Source organism: Typopeltis vanoorti, chromosome 6 (genome assembly GCF_054136105.1).
Source record: "Typopeltis vanoorti isolate ZY-2024b chromosome 6, IOZ_Tvanoo_1.0, whole genome shotgun sequence".
Classification (NCBI taxonomy): domain Eukaryota; kingdom Metazoa; phylum Arthropoda; class Arachnida; order Uropygi; family Thelyphonidae; genus Typopeltis; species Typopeltis vanoorti.
In genome coordinates, this window is record NC_143554.1 from 135,332,367 (window position 1) to 135,347,196 (window position 14,830).

The 14,830-nt window shown below is 35.8% G+C and overlaps 1 protein-coding gene across 2 annotated transcripts in view; it reads right to left on the minus strand.

Moving 5' to 3' along the window:
• The window catches only part of LOC150105967 (DNA-directed RNA polymerase III subunit RPC3-like), a 164,015-nt gene that overhangs the window by 118,369 nt on the left and 30,816 nt on the right, over positions 1–14,830 (minus strand). For both annotated transcript variants that reach the window (XM_090393728.1, XM_090393727.1), the window contains exon 4: positions 5,892–6,052. In XM_090393728.1, coding sequence (XP_090249854.1) covers positions 5,892–6,052 — 161 coding nt within the window. The remainder of the gene's footprint in view (positions 1–5,891; positions 6,053–14,830) is intronic.

Consider the following 14,830-nt stretch of genomic DNA (forward strand, 5'->3'; position numbering starts at 1 on the left):
TTGTGTTCGGGTTATTTTGTATGGCAAAACGCTTTCTACCTACAAAAAGAAGGCACAGCCGTGGGCTTGCCATTATTTCCCCACCCCCCCATTGCTAACTTTTATATGGAACATTTCGAGCAACTTGCTTTAGGTTCCTCTCCTTTAAAACCCAAAGTCTAGGTTAGATACGTTGATGATGTTTTCGCGATCTGGTCCCATGGCCGCCAGACACTAGACACATTCCTTAGCCACCTAAACAAACAACACAAATGCATACAGTTCACAACTGAGATTGAAAAACAGAACCCACTTCCATTTCTAGATACACTTGTCACATGTCGTCCTTCTGGCAATCTTTTCTTCACTGTGTACTGGAAACCAACAAATACTGACCATTATACACACAGACTCCTACCACCACCATCCAACACAAAAACTAGGTGTCATTAATACTCTAAAAAAACAGGGCTCTGAAGATCTGCTCCCGTGAATAGGCACTGAAAGACGAATTTAAAGTTATCAGCAATACTTTTCAAAAACACAGCCAAAACACTATTAACAAAATTCTCTACAAGACCTAAATAAAAAACAAAGACAAACCAGACTACAATAAAACTATAAACATTCCTTACATCAAAGGAACATCATATATAAACAGAATACTACAAAAATACAACCTCAAAGCCACCGTTAAACCTCCTGCAAAATTAAAAAGCTTACTCAACTCATCCAAAGACCCACTCCCTCCGCTGGCCCACCTGGAGTATACCGTATTTATTGCACTTGTAACATACCATATATCGGAGAAACAGGATGCACAATTCCTATCAGACAAAAAGAACATAAACGACACATCAAATATAATAATTATGGTGAAGCTGGCCTTTCAGATAATGCTCTGAACACCTTACATAGAATTGACTGGAAAAGCACTAGTTTTCTACATCACACCAAAACATGGTATGAATGCAAATTCAAGGAAGCCTGTGAAATTATTATCAACCACCCCAATCTGAACTATAATGATGGTCTAAAAATCCCAAACATATGGAAAGCATATATTCGATCCATATAACCTTCCTCTCTAAAAGCAACTGTAAACAGGACTGTAGAAAATCCAGGATGCTAAATCAAAAATAACAACTGTAATGCTAAAAGCAGGACATCATTGTTAAGGAAAGAAAACTATCTATAAGAAAGAATGTTTATTCTTGTTATCAGAAATAGAATTTAGCTTGATGTAGTTTATAAATAATTTTTTTTTTTTTTGAGCTCTATGCCAGTAGAATAACTTGTGATCAATTCATTGTTTCTCTAGCTTACTGTATGTAGTGTAACTTAGCTTGTCTTGTATATTTGTATACTCCAGATGATGATCTTAATATGAATATCGAAACGTCGGGAAAATAAAAGAGTTATTTATAACACGGTTGTAAAGTCTATAATTTTTAAAATGAATGCTGATCACCGTGTAACACTAAAAGAAAAGAGAGAGAAGTCAACTGGCCGTATTACTGAGTTTTATGCCAATTAAAAGATACTGGTGGCGCAGTCTTATCAAATAAATTTTCTAGTATCCATAGGCATAAAACTCGTAGTGCAAAAAGTAGATAAACATAGTACACAATAGAATAAGTAAGAAAGGTTACGAAAGAAAAAGCGCACTGCTAATAAAGAATAAACAGCATTTCATTACAATAACCCCTACCGTTACAGAATCTCCATTCAAGACCACTCCAGAATCCGTTGATATCTCTCTTTCATATTGACTCTCTCTCTCTCTCTCTCAATCACACACCCACAATTATCAGCAAACTGCTTAAGCATCCAATTTAATTTTCCACAATCTTCATTTCACTCTTCATAAATACCTGCTTTCATCTAAGTTGTTGAAAAATTCATTCATTATTATCATTTTCACTCTATCTTTATTATTACTCTTGGGTGTAATAATCTTTATTTCTCCCTCTCTCTAATAACTTTATTCTATCATTATATTTCCTGATTATCATAATATTCTCATACTCTTCATTTTGCATTCAGTAATCAGTGATCACCAATGTGGATCTACTGCTCTCACAGCACATCTCCAGCTATTGTTACCTATTTTTGGACAGAGGCCATGAAGAGTCACATGGTCATTCTTAACAGATTCATGTCAGGAAAATCAGGACTCACTTGACATCCCCCCCTAACCATCTGGCAGGGCGAGTGAAAACACTGTGCTCTGTGGCAATTTCAACCTTGTGTATAAGTAGATGCACCATATTTTGTGATGGGTTCTTCAATTGTAACCAAATCTGCTTACAGGTGGGGGTTTGTTTAGGAAATGTGTTTGTTTAGGATATATCAAAAAAAAAAATAATAATAATTAAAGAGAATACCATATTTGGTTGATATATTTGAATTATTAAAATATATAAATATGTGAATAAACACTAATGAGCCATTTAAGAATGACAAATATAAGGGAGTGAAAGAACAGGTGTGAAAAGAAATATTTTCTTTACCAGAAATGAATTATTAATAATCAACATTCATGATATTTTATGTGTGTCCTATAAGTTGCTGTGATCATATAAACCCTAGAGCTCTCATAATTATCTTGTATACATCCCCTGAGGGTACATATCAGGAATTTGATGATGATGAATTCTACTGAAAAAGTTGCAACTAACATGCTGAATAAGCTTTGTGAAAATGTGACCACCCAATGCAGAGGAAGAATAAATATGTTAAAGCTACTTCCCACCAACAGTTTATGCACATATGGAGACTGCCAGCATGAACGTGTTAATATTTCCAAGAGAATGGATCAAGTATGGCATTGTGGTCATCTTGCCATGCTGCCATCTTGTCTTTCTCCTGCCAACTGTGACTGGATTGCTGGCTTCCTGTATGGCTATTCATTGCATGTCATGGTAGATGGCGTCAATTGTTGGATTTTTCCATCAATTTTGGAGTGCCCCAAGGCTCTATACTTTAAGGCACACTTTTCTTCTTATGCATGGTGACCTTCTCCGAATGACCTTAAGTTCTGTTTATAGTTTTACTGATGGTAGAGTACTTCAGTCCCCTTCTTCATTCATGGATTCATTCATTTATGAACATATATGATATATGTTCATAAATGAATATATGAATATATACAAGATTGGATTATAAAATATTGGTTAGGATAAGAGGATGATGACTAACAGAAATAAAAAAAAAGTGATATATGGGGAATGTGAGTCTGCAAGATTTAAGGTAACCAGTAATGTACCACAAGGATGACTCCTTGGTTCACTGTTATTCAATCCATACATTAATGATATTGAAAAGGATTTTTGACAAGTGACATACAGTGTTTGTTAATGATGCAAAGATAAACAAGGTAATCATAAGGAATGAGGCTGATATGTACTTGCAAAATAATTTGAACAGGCTGAAATTGTAGCATGTGAAAATTGTCGGTTCAATGTTAATAAGTGCAAAGTGTAAGTGTAAATGTAATTTGGTGTAATGAGATATCCACTGTCATATTATATTGGTAGAATTATGCTAGAAAAAATTGATCAGGCTAGTGATCTTGGAGTAAACACGAAGTTGAAGCTCAAGGAAAATATAGAAAAGACTGCAAATACAACTCAAAGGATAACTGCAATGCTGAAATGAACACTGACATGTAAGAATTAAGGAAGTTATTTTGATTATAAGGCCACAAGTATGCTACAATGTTGTAGATATACAACCTCACTTGGACTATTATGTGCAGGTCTGGTCTCTTAGTTTCTGTGATGATGTTGATACAGCTGAGAAAGGCAAAGGAGAATGTTAAAGATGATATCAAGACTGTGGAATGTAGATATGATAGAGAATTTGTGGACTGAAGATACTAGTAAACAGGAAAAAGAGAGGTGATATGATTAGTACTTACAAACTTCTGAAAGGTTAGGTGTGATGACACAAGCAGTGATGACAGGCAGCAGTGATGACAGCATAGTGATAAAAAACACTGACCAGGCATGCAGTCAGGAATACATATCCATACTTGAAGTAGAAAAAGCCATCAAAGGCTTGAAATGTGGAAAGGCAGCAGGAGTAGATGATATTCGACCAGAAATGCTGAAGTATGGTGGTATAAAAGTCTTACAGTGGCTGCACTGCATAGTTCAGAAAGCCTGGACAGAGGGACGAATTTTCGATGATTGGAGTAGAGCTCTCATAGCTCATATATAAAAAGGGAAATAAAACTGAATGTGAGAATTACAGAAGAATTTCCCTACTGAGTGTTTCTGGCAAGATCTATGCAAGTATACTTGAGAAACGGTTGAGAAGAATTGTGGAAGAAAAGCTTGGTGAAGAACAAGCTGGATTCAGGCCAAATAGAGGCTGTCAGGATCAGATCTTCACTTTACGACAAATAGTTGAGAAAGCATGGGAATATAACAAAGATCTGTATTTAAGTTTTGTCGATTTGGAAAAGGCATATGACAAGGTGCCAAGAGAGAAGCTATTCAATACGCTGCAGTTATATGGTGTCAATGGGGCATTATATCAAGCGATACTTAGTCTTTATTTGAGTTGTAAGTCAGCAGTTAGAATTGAAGGAAGTACAGGAAGATGGTTTAATGTTAAATCTGGTGTGAGACAAGGATGTACATTATCCCCTCTGTTATTCATTATCTATATGGATCACATTATGAAGGAAAGTGGTATTAAACCTGATATCAAAATTGGAAATGTTAATGTCAGCTCTTTGCTTTATGCGGATGATGTTATACTTCTAAATAAATCCGCTACAAGTCTGCAAGATTCTCTGACTAAATTGAATAGCTGTTGTAATAGATACGGTATGAAGGTCAGCAATAAAAAGACAAAGACAATGAAAATAGGCAGAATCATTGAAAATGTCAACTGTGTTGTGAATGGAGAACCTGTGGAACAAGTAAAACATTTCAGCTACTTAGGCATGATTTTTGAGTAAATTAAATACAGAAATAGACAACAGAATCGACAAAGCTGGTATGGTGGGAAGTCAATTGAATAAATTCATATGGAATAAGAGAGAAATTAGTCAGACGACTAAATTAGGCTGTATACACGATAGTGTTCAAACCAGTTTTAACTTATGGATCTGAGAGCTGGGTCAGATAAAACACTTCACCAAAGACTAGAGACCGCAGATATGAGAGTCCTGAGAAAGATTAGTGGCATGAACAGATGGCATCAATGGCAATATCATATTAAAAATGAGGATATTAGGAAAGAACTTGATGTTGTCAGCATCTAGGAATGCATTAGCAGAGCTAATCTCAGGTGGTATGGTCACTTAAACAGAATGGGCGAGGAAAATGAATAAAACAAGTGTTCTCTGCCAAGTTGGCAGGAAAATGACCCAGAGGAAGACTGAGATATAGGTGGATTGATACGGTACAAAGTGCCTTAGATGATAGAAATATAAAATCTGATAATGTTGGAGTCTTGACAAGTAACAAACTGATTTGGAGGAAAATTGTAGATAGGAAGTTAGTAATGATGTAAATTTTTCATGTAGTGCTATCATATCCTGTACACCCCTTGAGGGTACATGGCAGGAATTTGATGATGATGATGATGATGATGAACACAAGAAATTAAACATTTACTCTAAACAGTATAGCTAACAGTATAAATAACAGTAAATATTTTAAATTTTAGTATATTATGACATGGAATATTTTCAAGCATATTCCACAGCCAAATATAAGTGTTTGTTTTGTATTCCCAGAACCAATCCTTCTTTATGGATGCTTCACCATGCCTGTAAGATCAATTTCACTATTTGCCTGAATGTGTTGATTTACAGTGTGACAATATAAAAATAATAATAAATAAAATCTACAAATGATGCTCTTTAAAAAAAAAAACAAGCAACTACATGATACCTCAGGTATACTGTACAATTTATCCTCAGAAATCATCACAGAAGGTGCAGGAGATTTCAGATCTTGCTCTGGAAGAGGAACAGGACATCTCTGGATAAATTTCTTTTCTGCTAATTTCACAAATGTTTCTTTCACTGCTGTCACTTCTGAGTTATTGCAGGCTTTAAAAAATAATAATACATCAAAAAAGAAGCAAATCATGAAATAATAGTGATAGTTATTTCTATTTTACAAATAAGAAAATTGTACTAAAATGCTGTTTAAAATAACGGTGGTAGGCCTTCTTCCAGAAACTCGGGTTTTTTAATCTTGCAAAACAGCATTTAACACCTTCAGGACTGGGGTAAGGTGGTACAACACCAGGGCAACTCGTTGCAAAGGTGGAGCAAGCTAACATCACTCCTATCTCAGTATCTCCTATAATGCAAAACACATCTCCTTGCGGATATGTCTAATGTTATGCATTAAGGGAAGGGCCACTACCCAGACTAGTTTCGACCTTTATTGAGGTCTCTTCAGTGGGAGCCAGGCCCAAGCTGAGATACCAGGCAGAAGCATTCACAGGTCATCTCTACCTATAGGAGTTGCCAAATGGTGTGCCTCCCTTTTTTAATAAATTACTCTGGATTTAGAGAAAGATGTTGAAAGTTTATTTTTCGCTTGGTTAGAGTATAATAAATTTAGTTTAATCCTTTATCCAAGTGACACTTGGATAAAGGATTAAACTAAATTTATTATACTCTAACCAAGTGAAAAATAAACTTTCAGCATCTAACACCATCAAAATACATACTGGCCTTATAGCCTTTATTTCAAAACAACTCGACTCTAAAATACTATATAGACAGAAAAATCAATGGTGAAAGCAGGAGTCTGTAAAATTGAAGGGCTGCTATAATTTTTCTGTATAATTATATCTTTAATATTTGTTATTACTGAAAAATATTATCAAGTCAGTAAAAATTACACTGTACTTTTGCAGCACATTCAGCAAGACAATGACTATGCCTTTGGAAAGAAGAATCAGGATCAAAATAATCCTATGGGATGTGTGGAATTTTTACAATGGCTTTTCAGCTGAAGGTGAGTTAGTCAGTTTCATAGAGGGGTTAGGACAAACCATTCACAAACTGTTAAGAGAATACATGCTTTGACAAGATTTGGTGGCAAATGGGCAACAGGTTAAGCAATGGGTTTACTGGGAGAAAATCCAGTCAGGTCAAAGTTGTAAAACTTTCTCACACATAATATGATGAACAAGATAAAGTCTGAGTTTCAAAAAACTCAGAAACAAAAACTCAGTTACAAAACAAAATTCTTCTGATGTAAAAATGATAACAAATTATAAAATGCTCACATTAGATCCAAGTTTAAGAAGACTGGCTCATACACGAAATAAAATATTATATGATAATAAGAACATTAAATAATAATAAAATGTCCAGGTTCAAAAAAGTTTAAAAACACATCAAATTAAATAAACCTTTCACTCTATGTATTATTAATAAACATCATGTAAATAGAACAAAACTGTACCCTGAACTCTTTAGGTGGAGTAGAATCTGACCAGTATCTTTGAATTCTTGATACCATAAAAACACATTCTTTCTTTATTCATTTCTTGTTGCAGTCTTTTTGCACAGGTTCTACCTCAGGTGTAGTATGTGTCTTTGGTCATTATTAAACTGAAGTATAGTAGCCTTGGTGTCATGCTGCTTCTTCCATATTTTGTCTGGCCATAAAAACATTATCACACTAGTCTTGTTCGCTGTTTTTTTTTATTTTATTTTTTATTTATTTATTTTTTTTATATGCCAGCCTTCTGCTGAGCTATCAGTTGTGGCTTCATCTGCAGTTATTCTTTCATACACATTCCACATCTCAACTGGGTATCACAGTGAAAGTGCTCATCTCTTACAACATACAAAGCATCCATGCATATAAATTTTATTATTATTATTATTAACACCAGACCTCCATGGAGTTGAAAGACTCATCACTAGAGACAAACAATGTTACACACAAAGCTGATCAAGCTGTGCTTTAAATCATTCAATCTATCTGTATTCACCACAATGTCAGGCAATGCATTCCACTGACCAACCACTCTCTCCCTGCAAAGAACCCACTCCTTATACAACTTCCAGGTATGTCCTCCTGTTCTACCTCTCTCCCATTTCAAGAAAAATTTTTTCCACATTAACCTGGAAACAACCCTTTACCAACTTAAATGTCTCAATCACATCCCCCTCCCCTCTTCCTACTATTCACAAGTCATTGCAAACTGCATTCCCTCGACATGTTTTCATATCCTGCATCCCAAAGACCAGTTACAACCTTAGTCAGTCTTCTCCAGACCCTTTCCAATATATCTTCATCACCATGAAAACCAGGGGACCAAATCTATGCACAATAATCCATACAAGGTCTGATACAAGGGAACTAGAACTTCTTTATTTCTACAAGTTAAGGTCCTCTGCATCATTGTCATAACATGATGTGATGTCTTCACAATTTGTGAAATGTGACCTCTGAACTTCAGATCCTTGTCCACCACCACTCCAAGGTCTCTTATCTCTTCAACTTCCCCCAAAATTTCCTTGCCAAGTATATACTTTGCATACTGTTGTTGCCTACCAAATTTCAGAACCTTAAACTTTGCAATACCGTTGCCCACTCATATAACCTAACTCCAGTCCTCCTGAAGGCCACAATGACATTGTGGCTTTATAGGAGGCCACCTTTTATTTATATAATTTGCAACACCCTCAAGTTTTATGAAATCATCGTTTTCTTCATTCAACTGGATGATGGATGCAAGCCAGTTCTATGACATTCAGCATCCATTAGTTTACTCCACTGTTGTCTTGGGTGTATTAGATCTGAAACACAGCTTCCTGAACTTTCTGATATACTGAATGTTCAAAATGAACCAGCTACAGACATATCTGGGTGTGTGGAAACATATTATGGCAAGCATTTGTATTGGCTTTTTCCCAATCCATCATAACTGATGTTGTTTGTTTGTCATTGTATGTTTATAAATTTGCATTTCTCTTTCTTTTCCTTGAAGCCTTTGTAAAATGTCCAAGTAATTCTCTTCTCGTTTATTCTGCACGAGGACATCAAAAAGAGGGAAAACTGTCCCTGCAAGTTTGTCTAAAGCTGGTACAACACATTTGGCACTACCTGGAAGGCACCAGCAATATATCACATATTTAAGGAAAACAGGTAATGAAGGCTGCTATCAGTAACAAATATAATGATTCTGTTTTGAGTGTCTCTCTTATAGTCATCATTTATGTTACTGTCATGTAAAAGAAAGTGATGACCAGATATTGTACTTGCATAAGATGGAGTTATCCCTAAGTCTGTGATGTTCTGAGGGTTACCTGGCTGAAATGAGGACCTGCACCTATTTACTAGTCAATGCAGAGTCTTGCATAGAGACCTACCATTACATATTTCCCTTTCATGATATTTTCAATAGGTGTTATTCCCACTTGTTCTGTTCCTTGTATACATAAATCCTATGTGAATATGTTTGTCTTTCTTTCTTTATCAGGTTACAAACTTAGCTGTGGCTTCTTCCAGAAAGTAAATTTTTCCTGGAATGCCACAAGCAGTGAACACTAAATCCATATCAGATGGTGGTCATGTGAGGGAGGGGGGGGGGGGATTTCAAGATTAAAGATTAGTCATGTAGGAGATATGAAATTATGTGTGAATTAAGAGTGAATGTGGTCACATGACACCCTAGAGCCATCAGGCAGGAGTCACACGATGGGTTGAGATTAAGAACTGATCTCAACCCATTGTGTGTGTGTTATTATGGGAGTAATTTTAGGATGCCAGTTTTATTTAAGAAGGGAATTCTGGAAAATGTAGTGAGGTGCAGTGGGTGATGAGGAGTCATATGGGGGGAGGGGCAAGTGTTCCTTTGTTTTTGATCTAACAGTTCAATTGTTAGTCACCAAGCCTGTCACCCAGTTGTCCTCTTGTCTAGTTGGCTACACCCAGTCATCCATTAATCTTTGACAGATATGGTGGACTGTATAGACAGGATTAATGAACATTTCAAAAATATTAATTAAGGTTGCATGTAAGCCAAATTAAATGGCTATGACATACCATTCAGCTTAATATGAGAAGTTGAAGATGAGATGAAAACAGACAAAGGATCATATAGAATGGAAAAAGCCAATTACTCATCACTTTTATAACTAGTACTTTAAAGTAGCTCACTTCCATGGTTTCAAACTCAAGAAAAGTTTCCATAAATCAACTTTCACTTTGTGGACACAATTCCTCTGCATTCATTTTAGCACTATCCCCCCCCCCTCTTTTCAAGTTCTTATCCTTATGGAAAATTATATATATCCTTCTATTTCTATTTCTGACATCACATCCTCCTCAGACAACCAAGTTTCTTCTTCTTCTTCTTCATCTCATCCATCTGGTAACATGTCGAGTCCCCTTTGTACAATCTGTCTCCAAATAGTTCTATTTCTAGTCTTCTCAAACATAGTAATGAAGTTGGCAAATTTGTCTCTTTCTTTTAAGGATCTGAGCCAACTTTTTCTTGGTCTTCCAGGGGGGGAGGGGAATGCTGTTTTCCTGTTGTTCCATTTAGCACGATGGTTGGAAGTCTGTTAGGAGGCATTCTCTGGGCATGGCAGAACCATCAGAGCTGCTGCTGAAGGATAATGTCTGAGGTTGTCCTGGTAGCTGAGATCCTTCTTTACTTGTTCTGTGGTTTTATGTTCAGTCCAGTGTGTTTTGTTTATTTTTTTTAGGCACTTTCCCTCGAATGCACTTATTTTGAGTAGTCCCTTCTTAGTGAATCACCATGACTCGCCTCCATATGTTGCTGTAGGGATGATCATGGCTGTGAACAGTTTGATTTTAATATGTTTTGATAATTTGTTATTGTTCTAGATTTTATTTAATTTATTCATGTTCAACCATCCGATGTTAATTCTGTGTTTTACTGTTTCAGTGCTGTCCAAATTGTGTGTAATAGTGCTTCCTAAGTGGACAAAGGATTTTACTTGTTCTAGGGTTTGGTTTTCCAGTTATTGAGATGTTCTCAATTTCTCTTCCTATTTTCATTATTTTGGTCTTACTGCTGTTAATCCTCATTCCAAAGTTTTTACATGCTCCATTTAAAAGATGGGTTGTGTTTTCTAATTAAAGCTTGGATACTGCCAGTGTTACTATATCATCTGCATATGTGATGCGATTGATGTTTCTTCCATTTATAATTATTCTTGGTTCGTTGGATATTTCTTTGCATATTTCCTCTAGGTATATGTTGAATAAGTGCAGTTTAAGTGGGCAGCCCTGCATGACTCCTTTTTCTATCTCGAATTCTTCTGTTTTTATATTATTAAATTTGATGAGTGCTTTTGTGTCCTTGCAAAAGTCTGAAATGAAGGTCAACAATTCGGAGTCTATTGATTTAGAGTTTAGGATGTTAACCAGTTTGTCTCTGTCTATGAAGTCAATGAAGCTGCAGTACAGTGGTAGATTGTATTCCCAGTACATTTCTGCTGTAGTATTAAGCGTGAAGATTTGATCAACTGTAGATCTTGTGGGTCTGAAACCAGCATGTTCCTCCTCGACAATTTCTTCCATCAAATTATGCATGCAGTTTTGTATAATTCAAATGAATATCTTGTAGCTATGATTTGAAAGGGCAATAGTTTTCACATTTTTGTTTATCACCCTTTTTTATGGATGGGTATTATAATCCCAGTTTTCAAATCCTTAGGTATTCCTCCTGAGAAAAAAAATTCTAAAAGTTTCAATAAATATTTTATGGTTCCCTGGCCTCTGTGTTTCCAGAGTTCAGTAGGAATTTGGTTCCAGGAGTTTTAGATGTTTTCATTTGGTTTACTGCTCTAAGTAGCTCATCTTTTAGGACAGCAGGTGCTCTTTCTTTTTCTTTGCTATTCGATGAGCTCCATGTTTGGTTTCTTTGGAGTTTGGTAATATTCTTTCCATATTTTTTGTATATTGTGAATTGCAATGGTTTCCATATTATTAAAATCTTTCATATTTAAAGTGATGTTATTATATTCTTCAGTTATATCTTTTATTATTTTGTAAAGTTTTAGTGTCATGCTTTTTATTTGCTTCCTCACATTGCTTTTCTTTTTCTTCTAACCATGATTCCTTTGCCGCTTTGCACATTCTTTCAATTTTATTTTTTAGCCTTTTATAATGTTGTCTGCTTTCTTTGGAGTTATTCTGATTTAATGTGTTTTTAGCCTCTCTGTTTTCTTCTAAGAGTTTTAAGATTTCTAGGGTGATGGAATTGTTATTTGGTTTAACGGTTGTGCCTAGAATCTTGATAGCAGTGTTTTAAACCATTGTCCTTCCCTGGTTTCATGTAGTTTCTATGTTAGCAAAGGGTAGCCTTTTATAATGTTGCTGCTTTCTTTGGAGTTATTCTGTTTTATTCTGATTAAATGTGTTTTTAGCCTCTCTTTTTTCTTCTAGGAGTTTTAAGATTTCTGGGGTGATAGAATTGTCATTTGGTTTAACGGCTGTGCCTAGAATCTTGATAGCTATGTTCTTAACCATTGTCCTTCCCTGGTTTCATGTAGTTTCTATGTTAGCAAAGGGTATGTTTTGCAGTTCTGTTCCAATGGCATCCTCAGATAATTTATTTATATGTTCTTATTTTATATGGAATTCATATGAAATAAGAGAGAAATTAGTAGGAATACTAAATTAGCTGTATACAAGACAGTGTTCAAGCCAGTTTTAACTTATGGATCTGAGAGCTGGGTCAGAAGTAAAATGCTTGACCAAAGACTAGAGACCGCAGATATGAGAGTCCTGAGAAAGATTAGAGGTGTGAACAGATGACATCAATGGCTCTGCTAACGCATCCAGAAATGCATTAGCAGAGCTAATCTCAGGTGATATGGTCACTTAAAACTGATAATGTTAGAGTCTTGACAAGTAACAGATTGATTTGGAGGAAAATTGTAGATAGGAAGTTAGTAATGATGTAAATTTTTCATGTAGTACTATCATATCCTGTACACCCCTTGAGGGTACATGGCAGGAATTTGATGATGATGATGTTCTTCTTTCATTTTGCTTATGTCTCTTAAGTTATATTTGCTGTTTGGAATGTTATTTTTAAATTTTAGTTTAATCTTTGCTAAGAGAGCATCATGGTCAGAGTCGAAATCAAGCTTTTTTAGGGCTTTGACATTCTAGACTGATGTTTTCCATTTATTTCTTATTAAAATGTACTCAATACAGTTTTTGGTGACTCTATCTGGTAATGTCCAAGTATATTTATGGGAAGGCCTGTGGCAGAATTGGGTGTTGGAAATAAATGGATTATTTTATTTGCATTCAAGTAACTTTTCTCCGTTATTTCTCTCATCTATTCCGAATCTGCCCATGACGACCTTCATGTCTGGTGAGTATTTCCCTATTTTGGAGTTGAAATCTCCCATGACTATTAAGATATCTGTTTTATTAATTTTGTTTATGAGGCCTTATAGTTTGTGACTGATGACATCTGTTTCTTCATCATCATGTGAGTGGTCCAGTGCATAGATCTGGATTATTTTTATGTATATCCCCTCTTCCTTGGCTTTCATTCTATTCAAGATCATTCTTGGTCTGTGTGGCTCAATGGCTGTGTGATGGATTTTATAAGGATATTTTTTACTAGCAAGCCAATTCCTTCTCTATGGACATTATCATCTCTTATTGAGTAAAGCAATCTTCCAATTTCTAAGTTTGCAGTTTCTTCTCCTGGCCAATGCATTTCCACAAGGCCAATTACATCCCATTTGGTTTTTTCACTTCCTTCTTCATTAGTCCCAGCTTTCCTGCCTTATAAAGTGTTCTTATATTGAAAGTTAGGAGGTAAGAACACTTTTTGGCTGATTACATTGCATATTTCCCAACTACTTCCTGTGCTCAAGATGCAGTCATGTCGGCTGCCCTGGAAACAGTAGCATTTTCTTTATTCAGATCCTCTGAGTTCATATGGGTTTATGGCAAATTGTCTGCCATTCCTCTGCTGCAGCCTTTGGTACATGGCTTCTTATTCAGAGCAGCCTGTTGGGGCTTCCCTCATCTGCCACCCAAGGGATGAGCCAGGTAGGTGTATGGTCTCCCCCGGGTTTCATAAATCAACTTTCACACTTTGTAGACACAATTCCTCTGCAATCATTTTAACAGTATTCCCTCCCCTCCTCTTTTCAAGTTCCTATCCTTCTGGAAAATTATATATATCCTTCTCTTTCTATTCCTGACATCACATCCTCCTCAGACAACCAAGTTTTTTCATTTATACCAATTATCTTTGGGTTATATTGATTCAATCAATGTAAAAAAACAGCTCTCTTATTTCGAATACTCTTTACATTGGTGTATAACCATAACAATCCCTGTATCTGAGGCAATTCTACTAGCACTTATTCTAGTACACTTATTCTAGCTGCAATACCACACCTCTCGCTTCAGTCTGACCACTCCGATTTCCATTCATACCTGCCCCATCCTCACCTTTATGCATTCCATCACCTTGTGCTGCTGCAACAACATTCTCAACCATGTATCCATCTTTCTCCTGTTGTACAATCCATTTAGCTATCCCAAGTAGACTCTGAACACCCTTTGCTTCATATAACTCAGCCATCTTACTATTCATTATCTCTGCTCGCTTTCTCAATTCACTATTGTCATATCAGGGTAACACACTAATGACTTTTACAATAACACTATTATCCTTTACCTACTGTGACAACTTCCTCGAGTCTATTTTTTTTCACGAAATGTCATTTGTGTCCACAACTACTACTAATTTTGATGCCCACTCTTTCCTTCTCTGCAACGCATCAGTTATTTGTTTCATTGTTCCACCAAGAAAGCATGTTTTGTGCACTTTATCAATCACCACA